At 48.6% G+C, this 17,820-nt stretch overlaps 1 protein-coding gene across 1 annotated transcript in view; it reads right to left on the minus strand.

Moving 5' to 3' along the window:
- Window positions 1–17,820, minus strand: part of LOC123992476 (syntaxin-1A) — a 122,815-nt gene that overhangs the window by 39,805 nt on the left and 65,190 nt on the right. The window contains exons 2-3 of the mRNA XM_046293639.1: window positions 12,338–12,412; window positions 2,405–2,478 (exon numbers count right to left, since the gene is read on the minus strand). Coding sequence (XP_046149595.1) covers window positions 2,405–2,478; window positions 12,338–12,386 — 123 coding nt within the window. The 5' untranslated portion in view covers window positions 12,387–12,412. The remainder of the gene's footprint in view (window positions 1–2,404; window positions 2,479–12,337; window positions 12,413–17,820) is intronic.

Raw genomic sequence — 17,820 nt, forward strand, 5'->3', positions numbered from 1 at the left:
GGGAGAGATGGGGAGAGGGGAGAGATGGGGGGACGGGGAGAGACAGGGGAGAGATGGGGAGAGATGGGGAGACGGGGGGAGGGGAGACAGGGGAGAGATGGGGAGACGGGAGAGACAGGGGGAGAGACAGGGAGAGACGGGGAGAGACGGGGAGAGATGGGGAGAGACAGGGGAGAGATGGGGGACGGGAGAGACAGGGGAGAGATGGGGAGAGAGACGGGGAGAGATGGGGAGAGAGGGGAGAGGGGGAGAGATGGGGAGAGGTGGGGAGAGACGGGGAGATGGGGGGACGGGGAGACGGGGAGAGATGGGGGAGAGATGGGGGAGAGATGGGGGAGAGATGGGGAGAGACGGGGAGAGACGGGGAGAGACGGGGAGAGATGGGGAGAGATGGGGAGAGTTGGGGAGACACGGGGCGAGACAGGGGGACGGGAGAGACGGGGGGAGAGACAGGGGGATGGGAGAGACAGGAGGGGGACGGGGGAGAGACAGGGGGCGGGAGAGACAGGGGAGAGACAGGGGAGAGACAGGGGGACGGGAGAGACGGGGAGAGACAGGGGAGAGACAGGGGACGGGAGAGACAGGGGGAGAGACGGGGAGAGACAGGGGAGAGACAGGGGAGAGACAGGGGGATGGGAGAGACGGGGAGAGACAGGGGAGAGACAGGGAGAGACAGGGGGCGGGAGAGACAGGGGGACGGGAGAGACGGGAGAGACAGGGAGACGGGAGAGACAGGGGACGGGGAGACGGGGAGAGACAGGGGACGGGAGAGACGGGGAGAGACAGGGGGCGGGAGAGACGGGGAGAGACAGGGGGCGGGAGAGACGGGGAGAGACAGGGGGCGGGAGAGACAGGGGAGAGACAGGGGGCGGGAGAGACGGGGAGAGACAGGGGGCGGGAGAGACGGGGAGAAACAGGGGGCGGGAGAGACGGGGAGAGACAGGGGGTGGGAGAGACAGGGGAGAGACAGGGGTGCGGGAGAGACAAGGGAGAGACAGGGGTGCGGGAGAGACAAGGGAGAGACAGGGGGGCGGGAGAGATGGGGGAGAGGGGAGAGATGGGGAGAGGGGGAGAGACAGGGGAGAGATGGGGAGAGACGGGGAGAGACGGGGAGAGACGGGGAGAGAGGGAAGAGATGGGGAGAGACGGGGAGAGACGGGGAGAGACGGGGAGAGACAGGGAAGAGACAGGGGGACGGGACTTTCACTATTTGCACTTCATTACAACACTGTATATATACACAAAATATGACATTTGAAATGTCTCTAATATTTTGGAACTTCTGTGAGTGTAATGTTTACTGTTTATTTATTATTGTTTATTTCACTTTATCTTATTATCTACTTGCTTGGCAATGTTAACATATGTTTCCCATGGGAGAGAGAGGGGGAGGCAGGGAGACAGGTTCATTAAGGTCATTGTCTCCTCTCACCTGTCTCCTCTCACCTGTCTCCTCTCACCTGTCTCCTCTCACCTGTCTCCTCTCACCTGTCTCCGCTCTCCTGACTCCTCTCTCCTAACTCCTTTCTCCTGTCTCCTCTCTCCTGTCTCCTCTCTCCTGACTCATCTCTCCTGACTCCTCTCTCCTGTCTCCTCTCTCCTGTCTCCTCTCTCCTGTCTCCTCTCTCCTGTCTCCTGTCTCCTCTCTCCTGTCTCCTCTCTCCTGTCTCCTCTCTCCTGTCTCCTCTCTCCTGTCTCCTCTCTCCTGTCTCCTCTCTCCTGTCTCCTCTCTCCTGTCTCCTCTCTCCTGTCTCCTCTCTCCTGTCTCCTCTCTCCTGACTCCTCTCTCCTGTCTCCTCTCTCCTGTCTCCTCTCTCCTGTCTCCTCTCTCCTGTCTCCTCTCTCCTGTCTCCTCTCTCCTGTCTCTCTCTCCTCTCCTCTCTGACTCCTCTCTCCTGACTCCTCTCTCCTGTCTCCTCTCTCCTGACTCCTCTCTCCTGACTCCTCTCTCCTGTCTCCTCTCTCCTGTCTCCTCTCCTGTCTCTCCTGACTCCTCTCTCCTGACTCTCTCCTCTCCTGTCTCCTCTCTCCTGACTCCTCTCTCCTGTCTCCTCTCTCCTGTCTCCTCTCTCCTGACTCCTCTCTCCTGTCTCCTCTCTCCTGTCTCCCTCTCTCCTGTCTCCTCTCTCCTGTCTCCTCTCTCCTGTCTCCTCTCTCCTGTCTCCTCTCTCCTGTCTCCTCTCTCCTCTCTCCTGACTCCTCTCTCCTGACTCCTCTCTCCTGTCTCCTCTCTCCTGTCTCCTCTCTCCTGTCTCCTCTCTCCTGACTCCTCTCTCCTGTCTCCTCTCTCCTGTCTCCCCTCTCCTGTCTCCTCTCTCCTGACTCCTCTTCCGCTCCCTCACACATCCTTACATCTCTACCACTGCACTCTCTGCTCTTCTCACTTTCTCTCCTCCTGACTCACCTGTGTCTTGCGTATCCTCAGGTCAGCTGAAGACTTGTTCTGACTCTCCTCCTGCTCAATGGTCTGTTGGATACCTGCAGGAAGATAGAAGATACAGACCAGAAGACTTTGTGATTCCTTGGTAAAAGGGAGTTATGAAATCCGAAGACACATTACGTTAACCGAGACATATTAAACCAATGATATTTACTGTTACAAACAAGAACTTTCGCACTGCACAGGTCTGTCTTTTTAGTGAAATAAACTTGCCTGAAAATCGACCCAATACCAACGGGGAAGTCTGCAGTGTTGAGAGCGGTTGTATGAAACCAATCTGTACGTCAAACCAAGCTCTTAACCGTGCCAGCCCGCTATTAACCGTGCCAGTCCGCTCTTAACCGTGCCAGCCCGCTCTTAACCGTGCCAGCCCGTTCTTAACCGTGCCAGCCCGCTATTAACCGTGCCAGCCCGCTCTTAACCGTGCCAGCCCGTTCTTAACCGTGCCAGCCCGCTCTTAACCGTGCCAGCCCGCTCTTAACCGTGCCAGCCCGCTATTAACCGTGCCAGCCCGCTCTTAACCGTGCCAGCCCGCTCTTAACCGTGCCAGCCCGTTCTTAACCGTGCCAGCCCGTTCTTAACCGTGCCAGCCCGCTCTTAACCGTGCCAGCCCGTTCTTAACCGTGCCAGCCCGCTATTCATTTGTGTTCAGTTCGAAACACCAAAAGTTCTGCTAGAAACTGTGCATCACGGACTGCAGGACCCAAATGCTGAAATGTCATCTCTCCATCCAACACCACCATATTACTGTAATGTCATCTCTGCACCCAACACCACCATATTACTGTAATGTCATCTCTCCATCTAACACCACCATATTACTGTAATGTCATCTCTGCACCCAACACCACCATATTACTGTAATGTCATCTCTGCACCCAACACCACCATATTACTGTAATGTCATCTCTCCATCTAACACCACCATATTACTGTAATGTCATCTCTCCATCCAACACCACCATATTACTGTAATGTCATCTCTGCATCTAACACCACCATATTACTGTAATGTCATCTCTCCATCCAACACCACCATATTACTGTAATGTCATCTCTCCATCCAACACCACCATATTACTGTAATGTCATCTCTCCATCCAACACCACCATATTACTGTAATGTCATCTCTCCATCCAACACCACCATATTACTGTAATGTCATCTTTGTATCCAACACCACCATATTACTGTAATGTCATCTCTCCATCCAACACCACCATATTACATACTACTGTAATGTCATCTCTCCATCCAACACCACCATATTACTGTAATGTCATCTCTGCATCCAACACCACCATATTACTGTAATGTCATCTCTCCATCCAACACCACCATATTACTGTAATGTCATCTCTCCATCCAACACCACCATATTACTGTAATGTCATCTCTCCATCCAACACCACCATATTACTGTAATATCATCTCTGTATCCAACACCACCATATTACTGTAATATCATCTCTCCATCCAACACCACCATATTACATACTACTGTAATGTCATCTCTCCATCCAACACCACCATATTACTGTAATGTCATCTCTGCATCCAACACCACCATATTACTGTAATGTCATCTCTCCATCCAACACCACCATATTACTGTAATGTCATCTCTCCATCCAACACCACCATATTACTGTAATGTCATCTCTGTATCCAACACCACCATATTACTGTAATGTCATCTCTCCATACCATATTACTGTAATGTCACATCCAACACCACCATATTAATGTAATGTCATCTCTCCATCCAACACCACCATATTACTGTAATGTCATCTCATCCATCCATGTCATCTCTCCATCCAACACCACCATATTACTGTAATGTCATCTCTCCATCCAACACCACCATATTATAATGTCACTCCATCCAACACCACCATATTACTGTAATCATCTCTCCATCCAACACCACCATATTACTGTAATGTCATCTCTCCATCCAACACCACCATATTACTGTAATGTCATCTCTCCATCCAACACCACCATATTACTGTAATGTCATCTCTCCATCCAACACCACCATATATTACTGTAATGTCATCTCTCCATCCAACACCACCATATTACTGTAATGTCATCTCTCCATCCAACACCACCATATTACTGTAAACATCCAACACCACCATTTTACTGTAATGTCATCTCTCCATCCAACACCACCATATTACATACTACTGTAATGTCATCTCTCCATCCAACACCACCATATTACATACTACTGTAATGTCATCTCTCCATCCAACACCACCATATTACTGTAATGTCATCTCTCCATCCAACACCACCATATTACTGTAATGTCATCTCTCCATCCAACACCACCATATTACTGTAATGTCATCTCTCCATCCAACACCACCATATTACTGTAATGTCATCTCTCCATCCAACACCACCATATTACTGTAATGTCATCTCTCCATCCAACACCACCATATTACTGTAATGTCATCCCTCCATCCAACACCACCATATTACTGTAATGTCATCTCTGCATCCAACACCACCATATTACTGTAATGTCATCTCTGTATCCAACACCACCATATTACTGTAATGTCATCTCTCCATCCAACACCACCATATTACTGTGATGTCATCTCTCCATCCAACACCACCATATTACTGTAATGTCATCTCTCCATCCAACACCACCATATTACATACTACTGTAATGTCATCTCTCCATCCAACACCACCATACTACTGTAATGTCATCTCTCCTTCCAACACAACCATACTACTGTAATGTCATCTCTCCATCCAACACCACCATACTACTGTAATGTCATCTCTGCATCCAACACCACCATATTACTGTAATGTCATCTCTCCATCCAACACCACCATATTACTGTAATGTCATCTCTCCATCCAACACCACCATATTACTGTAATGTCATCTCTGCATCCAACACCACGATATTACTGTAATGTCATCTCTCCATCCAACACCACCATATTACTGTAATGTCATCTCTCCATCAAACACCACCATATTACTGTAATGTCATCTCTGCATCTAACACCACCATATTACTGTAATGTCATCTCTCCATCCAACACCACCATATTACTGTAATGGCATCTCTCCATCCAACACCACCATATTACTGTAATGTCATCTCTCCATCCAACACCACCATATTACTGTAATGTCATCTCTCCATCCAACACCACCATATTACTGTAATGTCATCTCTCCATCCAACACCACCATATTAATGTAATGTGATCTCTGCATCCAACACCACCACTACGGTCCTCCTAGTGTCCACACTACAGGGTGACTACGGTCCTCCTAGGGTCCACACTGCAGGGTGACTACGGTCCTTCTAGGGTCCACACTACGGGGGGACTACGGTCCTCCTAGGGTCAACACTACGGGTGACTACGGTCCTCTTAGGGTCCACACTACAGGGTGACAACGGTCCTCCTAGGGTCCACACTACAGGGTGACTACAGTCCTCCTAGGGTCCACACTACAGGGTGACTACTGTCCTCCTATGGTCCACACTACAGGGTGACTACGGTCCTCCTAGGGTCCACACTACAGGGTGACTACGGTCCTCCTAGGGTCCACACTACAGGGTGACTACGGTCCTCCTAGGGTCCACACTACAGGGTGACTACGGTCCTCAACTGCCTTACTAACACCTACAACTGTTATAAGAGTTGTGTTAGGTCTATATAGAGGCAGGAGAGATTATATATTATAGAGGCAGATGTTGTATTATAAAGGCAGGGGAGATGTTATATTATAGAGGCAGATGTTACATTATAGAGGCAGGGCAGATGTTATATTATAGAGGCAGGGCAGATGTTATATTATAGAGGCAGATGTTATATTATAGAGGCAGGGCAGATGTTATATTAGAGGCAGATGTTATATTACATAGGCAGAGGCAGATGTTATATTATAGAGGCAGGGCAGATGTTATATTATAGAGGCAGGGCAGATGTTATATTATAGAGGCATATGTTATGTTATAGAGGCAGGGAAGATGTTATATTATAGAGGCAGGGCAGATGTTGTATTATAGAGGTAGGAGAGATGATATATTATAGAGGCAGGAGAGATGATATATTATAGAGGCAGGGGAGATGTTATATTATAGAGGCAGGGGAGATGCTATATTATGGAGGCAGGAGAGATGTTATATTATAGAGGCAGATGTTATATTATAGAGGCAGGCGAGATGCTATGTTATAGAGGCAGGGGAGCTGTTATATTATAGAGGCAGAGGAGATGTTATATTATAGAGGTAGGGCAGATGTTATATTAGAGGCAGATGTTATATTACAGAGGCAGAGGCAGATGTTATATTATAGAGGCAGCGGGAGACGTTATATTATAGAGGCAGGGGAGATGCTATATTATAGAGGCAGGCGAGATGTTATATTATAGAGGCAGGGGGGTTGTCATATTAGAGGCAGGGGAGATGTTATATTATAGAGACAGATATTATATTATAGAGGCAGATGCTATATTATAGAGGCAGGGGAAGATGTTATATTATAGAGACAGATATTATATTATAGAGGCAGATGCTATATTATAGAGGCAGGGGAAGATGTTATATTATAGAGACAGATATTATATTATAGAGGCAGATGCTATATTATAGAGGCAGGGAATATGTTATATTATAGAGGCAAGGCAGCTGTTATATTATAGAGGCAGATGTTATATTATAGAGGCAGAGGCAGATGTTATATTATAGAGGCAGAGGCAGATGTTATATTATAGAGGCAGAGGCAGATGTTATATTATAGAGGCAGGGGGAGATGTTAAATTATAGAGGCAGGGGGAGATGTTATATTATAGAGGCAGGGGGATGTCATATTATAGAGGCAGATGTCATATTATAGAGGCAGGGGGATGTCATATTATGGAGGCAGGGGAGATGTTATATTATAGAGGCAGGTGTTATATTATAGAAGCAGGGGGAGATGTTATATTATAGAGGCGGGGGATGTCATATTATAGAGGCAGATGTCATATTATAGAGGCAGGGGGATGTCATATTATGGAGGCAGGGGAGATGTTATATTATAGAGGCAGGTGTTATATTATAGAGGCAGGGGGAGATGTTATATTATAGAGGCAGGGGGAGATGCTATATTATAGAGGCAGGGGGAGATGCTATATTATAGAGGCAGGGGGAGATGCTATACTATAGAGGCAGGGGGAGATGCTAAATTATAGAGGCAGGTGTTATAGAGGCAGAGGCAGATGTTATATTATAGAGGCCGGGGGAGATGTTATATTATAGAGGCAGGGGGAGATGCTATATTATAGAGGCAGGTGTTATACTATAGAGGCAGAGGGATATGTTATATTATAGAGGCAGGGGGAGATGTTATATTATAGAGGCAGGGGGGATGTCATATTATAGAGGCAGATGTCATATTATAGAGGCAGATGTCATATTATAGAGGCAGGGGGGATGTCATATTATGGCGGCCCGTCAGGAAGTCCAGTACCCAGTTGCACAGGGCGGGGTCGAGACCCAGGGTCTCGAGCTTGATGACGAGCTTGGAGGGTACTATGGTGTTGAATGCCGAGCTGTAGTCGATGAACAGCATTCTCACATAGGTATTCCTCTTGTCCAGATGGGTTAGGGCAGTGTGCAGTGTGGTTGAGATTGCATCGTCTGTGGACCTATTTGGGTGGTAAGCAAATTGGAGTGGGTCTAGGGTGTCAGGTAGGGTGGAGGTGATATGGTCCTTGACTTGTCTCTCAAAGCACTTCATGATGACGGAAGTGAGTGCTATGGGGCGGTAGTCGTTTAGCTCCGTTACCATAGCTTTCTTGGGAACAGGAACAATGGTGGCCCTCTTGAAGCATGTGGAAACAGCAGACTGGTATAGCGATTGATTGAATATGTCCGTAAACACACCGGCCAGCTGGTCTGCGCATGCTCTGAGGGAGCGGCTTGGGATGCCGTCTGGGCCTGCAGCCTTGCGAGGGTTAACACGTTTAAATGTCTTACTCACCTCGGCTGCAGTGAAGGAGAGTCCGCATGTTTTCATTGCAGGCCGTGTCAGTGGCACTGTATTGTCCTCAAAGCGGGCAAAAAAGTTATTTAGTCTGCCTGGGAGCAAGACATCCTGGTCCGTGACTGGGCTGGTTTTCTTCTTGTAATCCGTGATTGACTGTAGACCCTGCCACATACCTTTTGTGTCTGAGCCGTTGAATTGAGATTCTACTTCGTCTCTGTACTAACGCTTAGCTTGTTTGATAGCCTTGCGGAGGGAATAGCTGCACTGTTTGTATTCGGTCATGTTACCAGTCACCTTGCCATGATTAAAAGCAGTGGTTCGTGCTTTCAGTTTCACGCGAATGCTGCCATCAATCCACGGTTTCTGGTTAGGGAATGTTTTAATCGTTGCTATGGGAATAACATCTTCAACGCACGTTCTAATGAACTCGCACACCGAATCGGCGTATTCGTCAATGTTGTCATCTGACGCAATACGAAACATGTCCCAGTCCACATGATGGAAGCAGTCTTGGAGTGTGGAATCAGCTTAGTCGGACCAGCGTTGGACAGACCTCAGCGTGGGAGCCTCTTGTTTTAGTTTCTGTCTGTAGGCAGGGATCAACAAAATGGAGTCGTGGTCAGCTTTTCCGAAAGGGGGCAGGGCAGGGCCTTATATGCGTTGCGGAAGTTAGAGTAACAGTGATCCAAGGTTTTTCCAGCCCTGGTTGCGCAATCGATATGCTGATAAAATTTAGGGAGTCTTGTTTTCACATTAGCCTTGTTAAAATCCCCAGCTACAATGAATGCAGCCTCCGGATAAATGGATTCCAGTTTGCAAAGAGTCAAATAAAGTTCGTTCAGAGCCATCGATGTGTCAGCTTGGGGGGGAATATATATACGGCTGTGATTATAATCGAAGAGAATTCTCTTGGTAGATAATGTGGTTGACATTTGATTGTGAGGAATTCTAAATCAGGTGAACAGAAGGATTTGAGTTCCTGTATGTTTCTTTGATCACACACACACACAGACAGCTCAATGATAGGACCGATAATTGCGCTCGTATCACACATCTCGGTGGTGCGATCAATACCCATCACACAAACTCAACCTGGCTGCTCATACACTATGTAAATGTGTGTGTGTGTCACAAACTCTGGAGCGAGTGACAGTGATCGTCCCAACCGAGAGAGAAGAATCCACCTGTGTAAATCGGGGTGTCTGTTACCTGCCAAGTTCTCTCTATTTCTCATGCGTTCATTCATTCATTCTCTCGATCTCTGTCCCCCCCCCCCCCCCCCCCCAAACACCACTTTACATCAATATGAATAGCAGGCCCTCGTGCCAAATTGAGTCGAAAGCTCTGTCTCTGTTTGATTGTCAATTAGGGTGTGCAGGGTCAATACGTGGTCTGTAGTACGGTCTCTCATTCACTCTGTCTCTCTCTCTGTCTCTCTCATCTTCACACTGAAATGAATCCCAAGTGGAGAGTAGCATTATTTAACGTCCATCTATATCCAAATACCCATAGACTGAACTGAATGTCTGAATATTGGGGAGGGGACAGGTAGAATCTGCAGTATATTGGGGTGGGGCCAGGTAGAATCTTCAGTATATTGGGGAGGGGCCAGGTAGAATCTTCAGTATGTCGGGAGGGGCCAGGTAGAATCTTCAGTATATTGGGGAGGGGCCAGGTAGAATCTTCAGTATATCGGGGAGGGGCCAGGTAGAAAATGCAGTATATTGGGGAGGGGCCAGGTAGAATCTTCAGTATATTGGGGAGGGGCCAGGTAGAATCTGCAGTATATTGGGGAGGGGCCAGGTAGAATCTTCAGTATATCGGGGAGGGGCCAGGTAGAATCTGCTATATATTGGGGAGGGGCCAGGTCTATTCTGCATTATATTAGGGTGGGACCAGGTAGAATCTGCATGATATTGGGGTGGGGCCAGGTAGAATCTGCTGTATATTGGGGAGGGGCCAGGTAGAATCTGCATTATATTGGGGAGGGGCCAGGTAGAATCTGCATTATATTGGGGAGGGTCCAGGTAGAATCTGCATTATATTGGGGAGGGGCCAGGTAGAATCTGCATGATTTTGGGGAGGGTCCAGGTAGAATCTGCATGATTTGGGGAGGGGCCAGGTAGGCATTATATTGGGGAGGGGCCAGGTAGAATCTGCATGATATTGGGGAGGGGCCAGGTAGAATCTGCATTATATTGGGGAGGGGCCAGGTAGAATCTGCATTATATTGGGGAGGGGCCAGGTAGAATCTGCATTATATTGGGGAGGTGCCAGGTAGAGCCAGGTAGAATCTGCATTATATTGGGGAGGGGCCAGGTAGAATCTGCTGTATATCGGGAGGGGCCAGGTAGAATCTGCTATATATTGGGGAGGGGCCAGGTCTATTCTGCATTATATTAGGGTGGGACAAGGTAGAATCTGCATTATATTAGAGTGGGACCAGGTAGAATCTGCTGTATATTGGGGAGGGGCCAGGTAGATGCTGCAGTATATTGGGGAGGGGCCAGGTAGAATCTGCTATATATTGGGGAGGGGCCAGGTAGAATCTGCTATATATTGGGGAGGGGCCAGGTCGATTCTGCATGATATTGGGGTGGGGCCAGGTAGAAGCTGCATTATATTGAAGAGGGGCCAGGTAGATTCTGCTGTATATTGGGGAGGGGCCAGGTAGATGCTGCAGTATATTGAGGAGGGGCCAGGTAGAATCTGCTGTATATTGGGGAGGGGCCAGGTAGAATCTGCTGTATATTGGGGTGGGACTAGGTAGAATCTGCTGTATATTGGGGAGGGGCCAGGTAGAATCTGCTGTATATTGGGGTGGGACTAGGTAGAATCTGCTGTATATTGGGGAGGGGCCAGGTAAAATCTGCTGTATATTGGGGAGGGGCCAGGTGGAGTCTGCTATATATTGGGGAGGGGCCAGATAGAATCTTATATTATTATTGGGTCTGCAGTATGTTGGGGGGCCAGGTGGACTCTGCTGTATATTAGGGAGGGGCCAGGTAGAATCTGCTTATATTGGGGAGGGGCCAGGTAGAATCTGCTGTATATTGGGGAGGGGCCAGGTAGAATCTGCTGTATATTGGGGAGGGGCCAGGTAGAATCTGCATTATATTGGGGAGGGGCCAGGTAGAATCTGCTGTATATTGGGGTGGGGCCAGGTAGAATCTGCAGTATGTTGGGGAGGGGCCAGGTAGATTCTACATTATATTGGGGTGGGGCCAGGTAGAATCTGCTGTATATTGGGGGAGGGGCCAGGTAGATTCTGCTGTATATTGGGGGAGTCCCCAGGTAGATTTTGCTGTATATTGGGGAGGGGCCAGGTAAAATCTGCTGTATATTGGGTCGGGGCCAGGTAGAATCTGCATTATATTGGGGAGGGGCCAGATAGAATCTGCATATTATTGGGTCGGGGCCAGGTGGACTCTGCTGTATATTGGGAGAGGGGCCAGGTAGAATCTGCTGTATATTGGGTGGGGCCAGGTAGAATCTGCATTATATTGGGGAGGGGCCAGGTAGAATTTGCATTATATGGGGAGGGGCCAGGTAGAATCTGCATTATGTTGGGGAGGGGCCAGGTAGAATCTGCATTATATTGGGGAGGGGCCAGGTAGAATCTGCATTATATTGGGGAGGGGCCAGGTAGAATCTGCATTATTTTGGGGAGGGGCCAGGTAGAATCTGCAGTATATTGGGGATGGGCCAGGTATAATCTGCAGTATATTGGGGATGGGCCAGGTAGAATCTGCTGTATATTGGGGAGGGGCCAGGTAGAATCTGCTGTATATTGGGGAGGGGCCAGGTAGAATCTGCTGTATATTGGGGAGGGGCCAGGTAGAATGTGTTGTTTTTTGGTTACTCACTCTTTAGTTTGGAGCGAACTTTATTGGCCAACTTCTTAATGTCCGTCATCAGAACTTCCAGGTCCCCCTTCGTCTCTGAGGAGAGAGAGAATAGAGGACATGAGAGGAGAGGAGAAGAGAAGCGGAGAGAACACAAGAAGGGAGGAGAAGAGAGGAGAGGAGAGAGGACATGAGAAAAGAAATGACAGGAGAGGAGAGAGGACATGAGGAGAGAGGACATGAGGAGAGAGGACATGAGAGAGAGGACATAAGAGAGAGGACACGAAGAGAGAGGACATGAAGAGAGAGGACATGAGGAGAGAGGACACGAAGAGAGAGGACACGGGGAGAGAGGACACGAAGAGAGAGGACACGGGGAGAGAGGACACGAAGAGAGAGGACACGAAGGGGAGAGAGGACACGAAGAGAGAGGACACGAAGAGAGAGGACACGAGGAGGGAGGACATGAGGAGGGAGGACACGAGGAGAGAGGACATGAGGAGAGAGGACATGAGGAGAGAGGACATGAGGAGAGAGGACATGAGGAGAGAGGACACGAGGAGAGAGGACACGAGGAGAGAGGACACGAGGAGAGAGGACGCGAGAAGAGAGGACACGAGGAGAGAGGACGTGAGAAGAGAGGACTCGAGAAGGGAAGGCATGAGAAGAGAGGACGCGAGAAGGGAAGACATGAGAAGAGAGGACACGAGAAGGGAAGACGTGAGAAGAGAGGACACGAGAAGAGAGGACGTGAGAAGAGAGGACGTGAGAAGAGAGGACGTGAGAAGAGAGGACGTGAGAAGAGAGGACGTGAGAAGAGAGGACGTGAGAAGAGAGGACGTGAGAAGAGAGGACGTGAGATTAGAGGAAGTGAGAAGAGAGGACGTGAGATTAGAGGACGTGAGAAGAGAGGACGTGAGAAGAGAGGACGTGAGAAGAGAGGACATGAGGAGAGAGGACACGAGGAGAGAGGACACGAGGAGAGAGGACACGAGAAGAGAGGACATGAGCAGAGGACACGAGAAGAGAGGACACGAGAAGAGAGGACATGAGCAGAGGACACGAGCAGAGAGGACACGAGCAGAGAGGACACGAGAAGAGAGGACATGAGCAGAGAGGACACGAGAAGAGAGGACGTGAGAAGTGTGGACACGAGAAGAAAGGACATGAGAAGAGAGGACGTGAGGAGAGAGGACATGAGAAGAGAGAGGACACGAAGAGAGAGGACATGAAGAGAGAGGACATGAAGAGAGAGGACACAAAGAGAGAGGACACGAGAAGAGAGGACACGAGAAGAGAGGACACGAGAAGAGAGGACACGAGAAGAGAGGACACGAGAAGGGAAGACACGAGAAGGGAGGACATGAGAAGGGAAGACATGAGAAGAGAGGACATGAGAAGGGAAGACATGAGAAGAGAGGACACGAGAAGAGAGGACACGAGAAGAGAGGAGATATGACAGGAGAAGAGAGAGGACACGAGAAGAGAGGACGCGAGAAGAGAGGACGTGAGAAGAGAGGACGCGAGAAGAGAGGACACGAGAAGGGAAGACATGAGAAGAGAGGACACGAGAAGGGAAGACATGAGAAGAGAGGACACGAGAAGGGAAGACATGAGAAGAGAGGACACAAGAAGGGAAGACATGAGAAGAGAGGACACGAGAAGGGAAGACGTGAGAAGAGAGGACACGAGAAGGGAAGACGTGAGAAGGGAAGACGTGAGAAGAGAGGACGTGAGAAGAGAGGACGTGAGAAGAGAGGACGTGAGAAGAGAGGACGTGAGAAGAGAGGACGTGAGAAGAGAGGACGTGAGAAGAGAGGACGTGAGAAGAGAGGACACGAGAAGAGAAGACACGAGAAGAGAGGACACGAGAAGAGAAGACACGAGAAGAGAGGACACGAGAAGAGAAGACACGAGAAGAGAGGACACGAGAAGAGAAGACACGAGAAGAGAAGACATGAGAAGAGAGGACACGAGAAGAGAGGACGCGAGAAGAGAGGACGCGAGAAGAGAGGACACGAGAAGGGAAGACATGAGAAGAGAGGACATGAGAAGAGAGGACATGAGAAGAGAGGACATGAGAAGAGAGGACATGAGAAGAGAGGACGTGAGAAGAGAGGACATGAGAAGAGAGGACATGAGAAGAGAGGACATGAGAAGAGGTCTTCATGAGAAGAGAGGACATGAGAAGAGAGACACGTGAAAAGAATGAGTGACATGAGCTTTTCTGTGGATATTATTACATGATAATACATTACAATCAGACATTCTGAAACAATGAATGAGAGAAACGACATTCTAAATGAATGAGAGAAACATCATATTCTTAATGAGTAAATGAGAGGAAAAGAAGGGTAATAATGGAGGAAAGTGGAGGAAAGTGGAGGAGAGGAGAGGAAGGGGGAGGAGAGGAGAGGAGAGGAAGGGGAAGGAAAGTGGAGGAGAGGAGGGTGGAGAAGAGGAGAGGGAGGGGGAGGAGAGAGGAGGGTGGAGAAGAGGAGACATGATAATACATTACAAGGAAAGTGGAGGAGAAAGAGATTCTAAATGAGGAAGGAGGAGGAAAGTGGAGGAGAGGAGAGGAAGGGGGAGGAAAGTGGAGGAGGACGGTGGAGAAGAGGAGAGGAAGGAGATAGAGGAAGAGAAGAGGAAAGTGGAGGAGAGGAGGAGAGGAAGGAGATAGAAAGGGGATAGAGGAAGAGAGGAAGAGGAGAGGAGGGTGGAGAATAGGAGAGGAAGGAGATAGAGAGGGGATAGAGGAAGAGAGGAAGAGGAGAGGAGGGTGGAGAACAGGAGAGGAAGGAGATAGAAAGGGGATAGAGGAAGAGAGGAAGAGGAGAGGAGGGTGGAGAACAGGAGAGGAAGGAGATAGAAAGGGGATAGAGGAAGAGAGGAAGAGGAGAGGAGGGTGGAGAATAGGAGAGGAAGGAGATAGAGAGGGGATAGAGGAAGAGAGGAAGAGGAGAGGAGGGTGGAGAACAGGAGAGGAAGGAGATAGAAAGGGGATAGAGGAAGAGAGGAAGAGGAGAGGAGGGTGGAGAATAGGAGAGGAAGGAGATAGAAAGGGGATAGAGGAAGAGAGGAAGAGGAGAGGAGGGTGGAGAATAGGAGAGGAAGGAGATAGAAAGGGGATAGAGGAAGAGAGGAAGAGGAGAGGAGGGTGGAGAACAGGAGAGGAAGGAGATAGAAAGGGGATAGAGGAAGAGAGGAAGAGGAGAGGAGGGTGGAGAATAGGAGAGGAAGGAGATAGAGAGGGGATAGAGGAAGAGAGGAAGAGGAGAGGAGGGTGGAGAATAGGAGAGGAAGGAGATAGAAAGGGGATAGAGGAAGAGAGGAAGAGGAGAGGAGGGTGGAGAATAGGAGAGGAAGGAGATAGAAAGGGGATAGAGGAAGAGAGGAAGAGGAGAGGAGGGTGGAGAACAGGAGAGGAAGGAGATAGAAAGGGGATAGAGGAAGAGAGGAAGAGGAGAGGAGGGTGGAGAATAGGAGAGGAAGGAGATAGAAAGGGGATAGAGGAAGAGAGGAAGAGGAGAGGAGGGTGGAGAATAGGAGAGGAAGGAGATAGAAAGGGGATAGAAGAAGAGAGGAAGAGGAGAGGAGGGTGGAGAAGAGTAGGGTGAAGAGGAGAGGAAGGAGATAGAAAGGGGATAGAGGAAGAGAGGAAGAGGAGAGGAGGGTGGAGAAGAGGAGGGTGGAGAAGAGGAGAGGAAGGAGATAGAAAGGGGATAGAGGAAGAGAGGAAGAGGAGAGGAGGGTGGAGAAGAGGAGAGGAAGGAGATAGAATGGGGATAGAGGAAGAGAGGAAGAGGAGAGGAGGGTGGAGAAGAGGAGGGTGGAGAAGAGGAGAGGAAGGAGATAGAAAGGGGATAGAGGAAGAGAGGAAGAGGAGAGGAGGGTGGAGAAGAGGAAACATGTTCTCTGGAGTGATGAAGTGTGAACGCGTTTCCACTACTCCAGAGTCTGGGTTTGCTACTCCAAAATCTTCCAAAATAATTAAATAAATACAATATAAATATAGGACAAAACACACATCACAACAACAGAGACCAAACTACATAAAGACAGACCCAAGACAACAACATAGCAAGGCAGCAACACATGACAACACAGCATGGTAAGAGCATCACTGCCTGGTATGGCAACTGCTCGGCCTCCAACCGCAAGGCACTACAGAGGGTAGTGCGAACGGCCCATCACTGGGGGGTACAGAGGAGTATAGAGTGCAGTGATGTGTCCTATAAGGAGCATTGGTAAAATGGTAAATATAGCTGCTCAAGAGCACCCTTACATGCCAATCTATAAATTATGTCTATGTAATCTAGCATCGGTAGGATTGTCATCTGAATCAGGTTTAGTTTGGCAGCTGGGGTGAAAGATGAGCGATTACGATAGAGGAAATCAAGTCTAGATTTAACTTTAGCCTGCAGCTTTGATATGTGCTGAGAGAAGGACAGTGTACCGTCTAGCCATACTCTCAAGTACTTGTATGAGGTGACTACCTCAAGCTCTAAACCCTCAGAGGTAGTAGTCACACCTGTGGAAAGAGGGACATGCTTCTTACCAAACCACATGACCTTCATTTTGGAGCTGTTCAGCACAAGGTTAAGGGCAGAGAAAGTTTGTTGGACACTAAGAAAGCTTTGTTGTAGAGCATTTAACACAACATTCGGGGAGGGGCCAGCTGAGTATAAGACTGTATCATCTGCATATAAATGGGTGAGAGAGCTTCCTACTGCCTGAGCTATGTTGTTGATATAAATTGAGAAGAGCGTGGGGCCCAGCATTGAGCCTTGGGATACTCCCTTAGTGACAGGCAGTGGCTGAGACAGCAGATGTTCTGACTTTATACACTGCGCTCTTTGAGAGAGGTAGTTAGCAAACCAGGCCAAAGATCCCTCAGAGACACAAATAATTCTTAGCCAGGACCACAAGAATGGAATGGTCTACTGTATCAAAAGCTTTGGCCAAGGCAATAAAAATAGCAGCACAATATTGCTTAGAATCAAGGGCAATGGTGATGTCATTGAGGACCTTTTTTAAGGTTGCAGTGACACATCTATAACCTGAGCGGAAAACAGATTGCAAATGAGAGAGAAAACTATAGACATCAAGAAAGCCAGTCAGTTGATTATTGACAAGTTTTTCCAACACTTTTGATTTAGAGAGTACCATCTCTTTAGGACTTGGTAGGTGGTTTAAGCATGTTCCAGTTTAGGTCACCAAGCAGGACAATTCAGACTTGGTGTAAGGGGCCAGGAGAGAGCTTAGGGCAAGTAGGGTACAAGCCGGGGCTGATGGAGGACGATAGCACCCAGAAACAGTCAGCAAAGAGCTATTTAAAAGGTTCATGCATAAAACCAGCAAATCAAATTGTTTGGGGACAGACTTGGTGGAGACAACCGAGCACTGAAGGTGATCCTTGGTAAAGATTGCCACTCCCCGAACTTTGGAAGATCTGTCTTGCCGAAAAAGTTAGTAAGTATTCAGAACATTCTTCCTTAACC

Source organism: Oncorhynchus gorbuscha, linkage group LG13 (genome assembly GCF_021184085.1).
Source record: "Oncorhynchus gorbuscha isolate QuinsamMale2020 ecotype Even-year linkage group LG13, OgorEven_v1.0, whole genome shotgun sequence".
Taxonomy (NCBI): domain Eukaryota; kingdom Metazoa; phylum Chordata; class Actinopteri; order Salmoniformes; family Salmonidae; genus Oncorhynchus; species Oncorhynchus gorbuscha.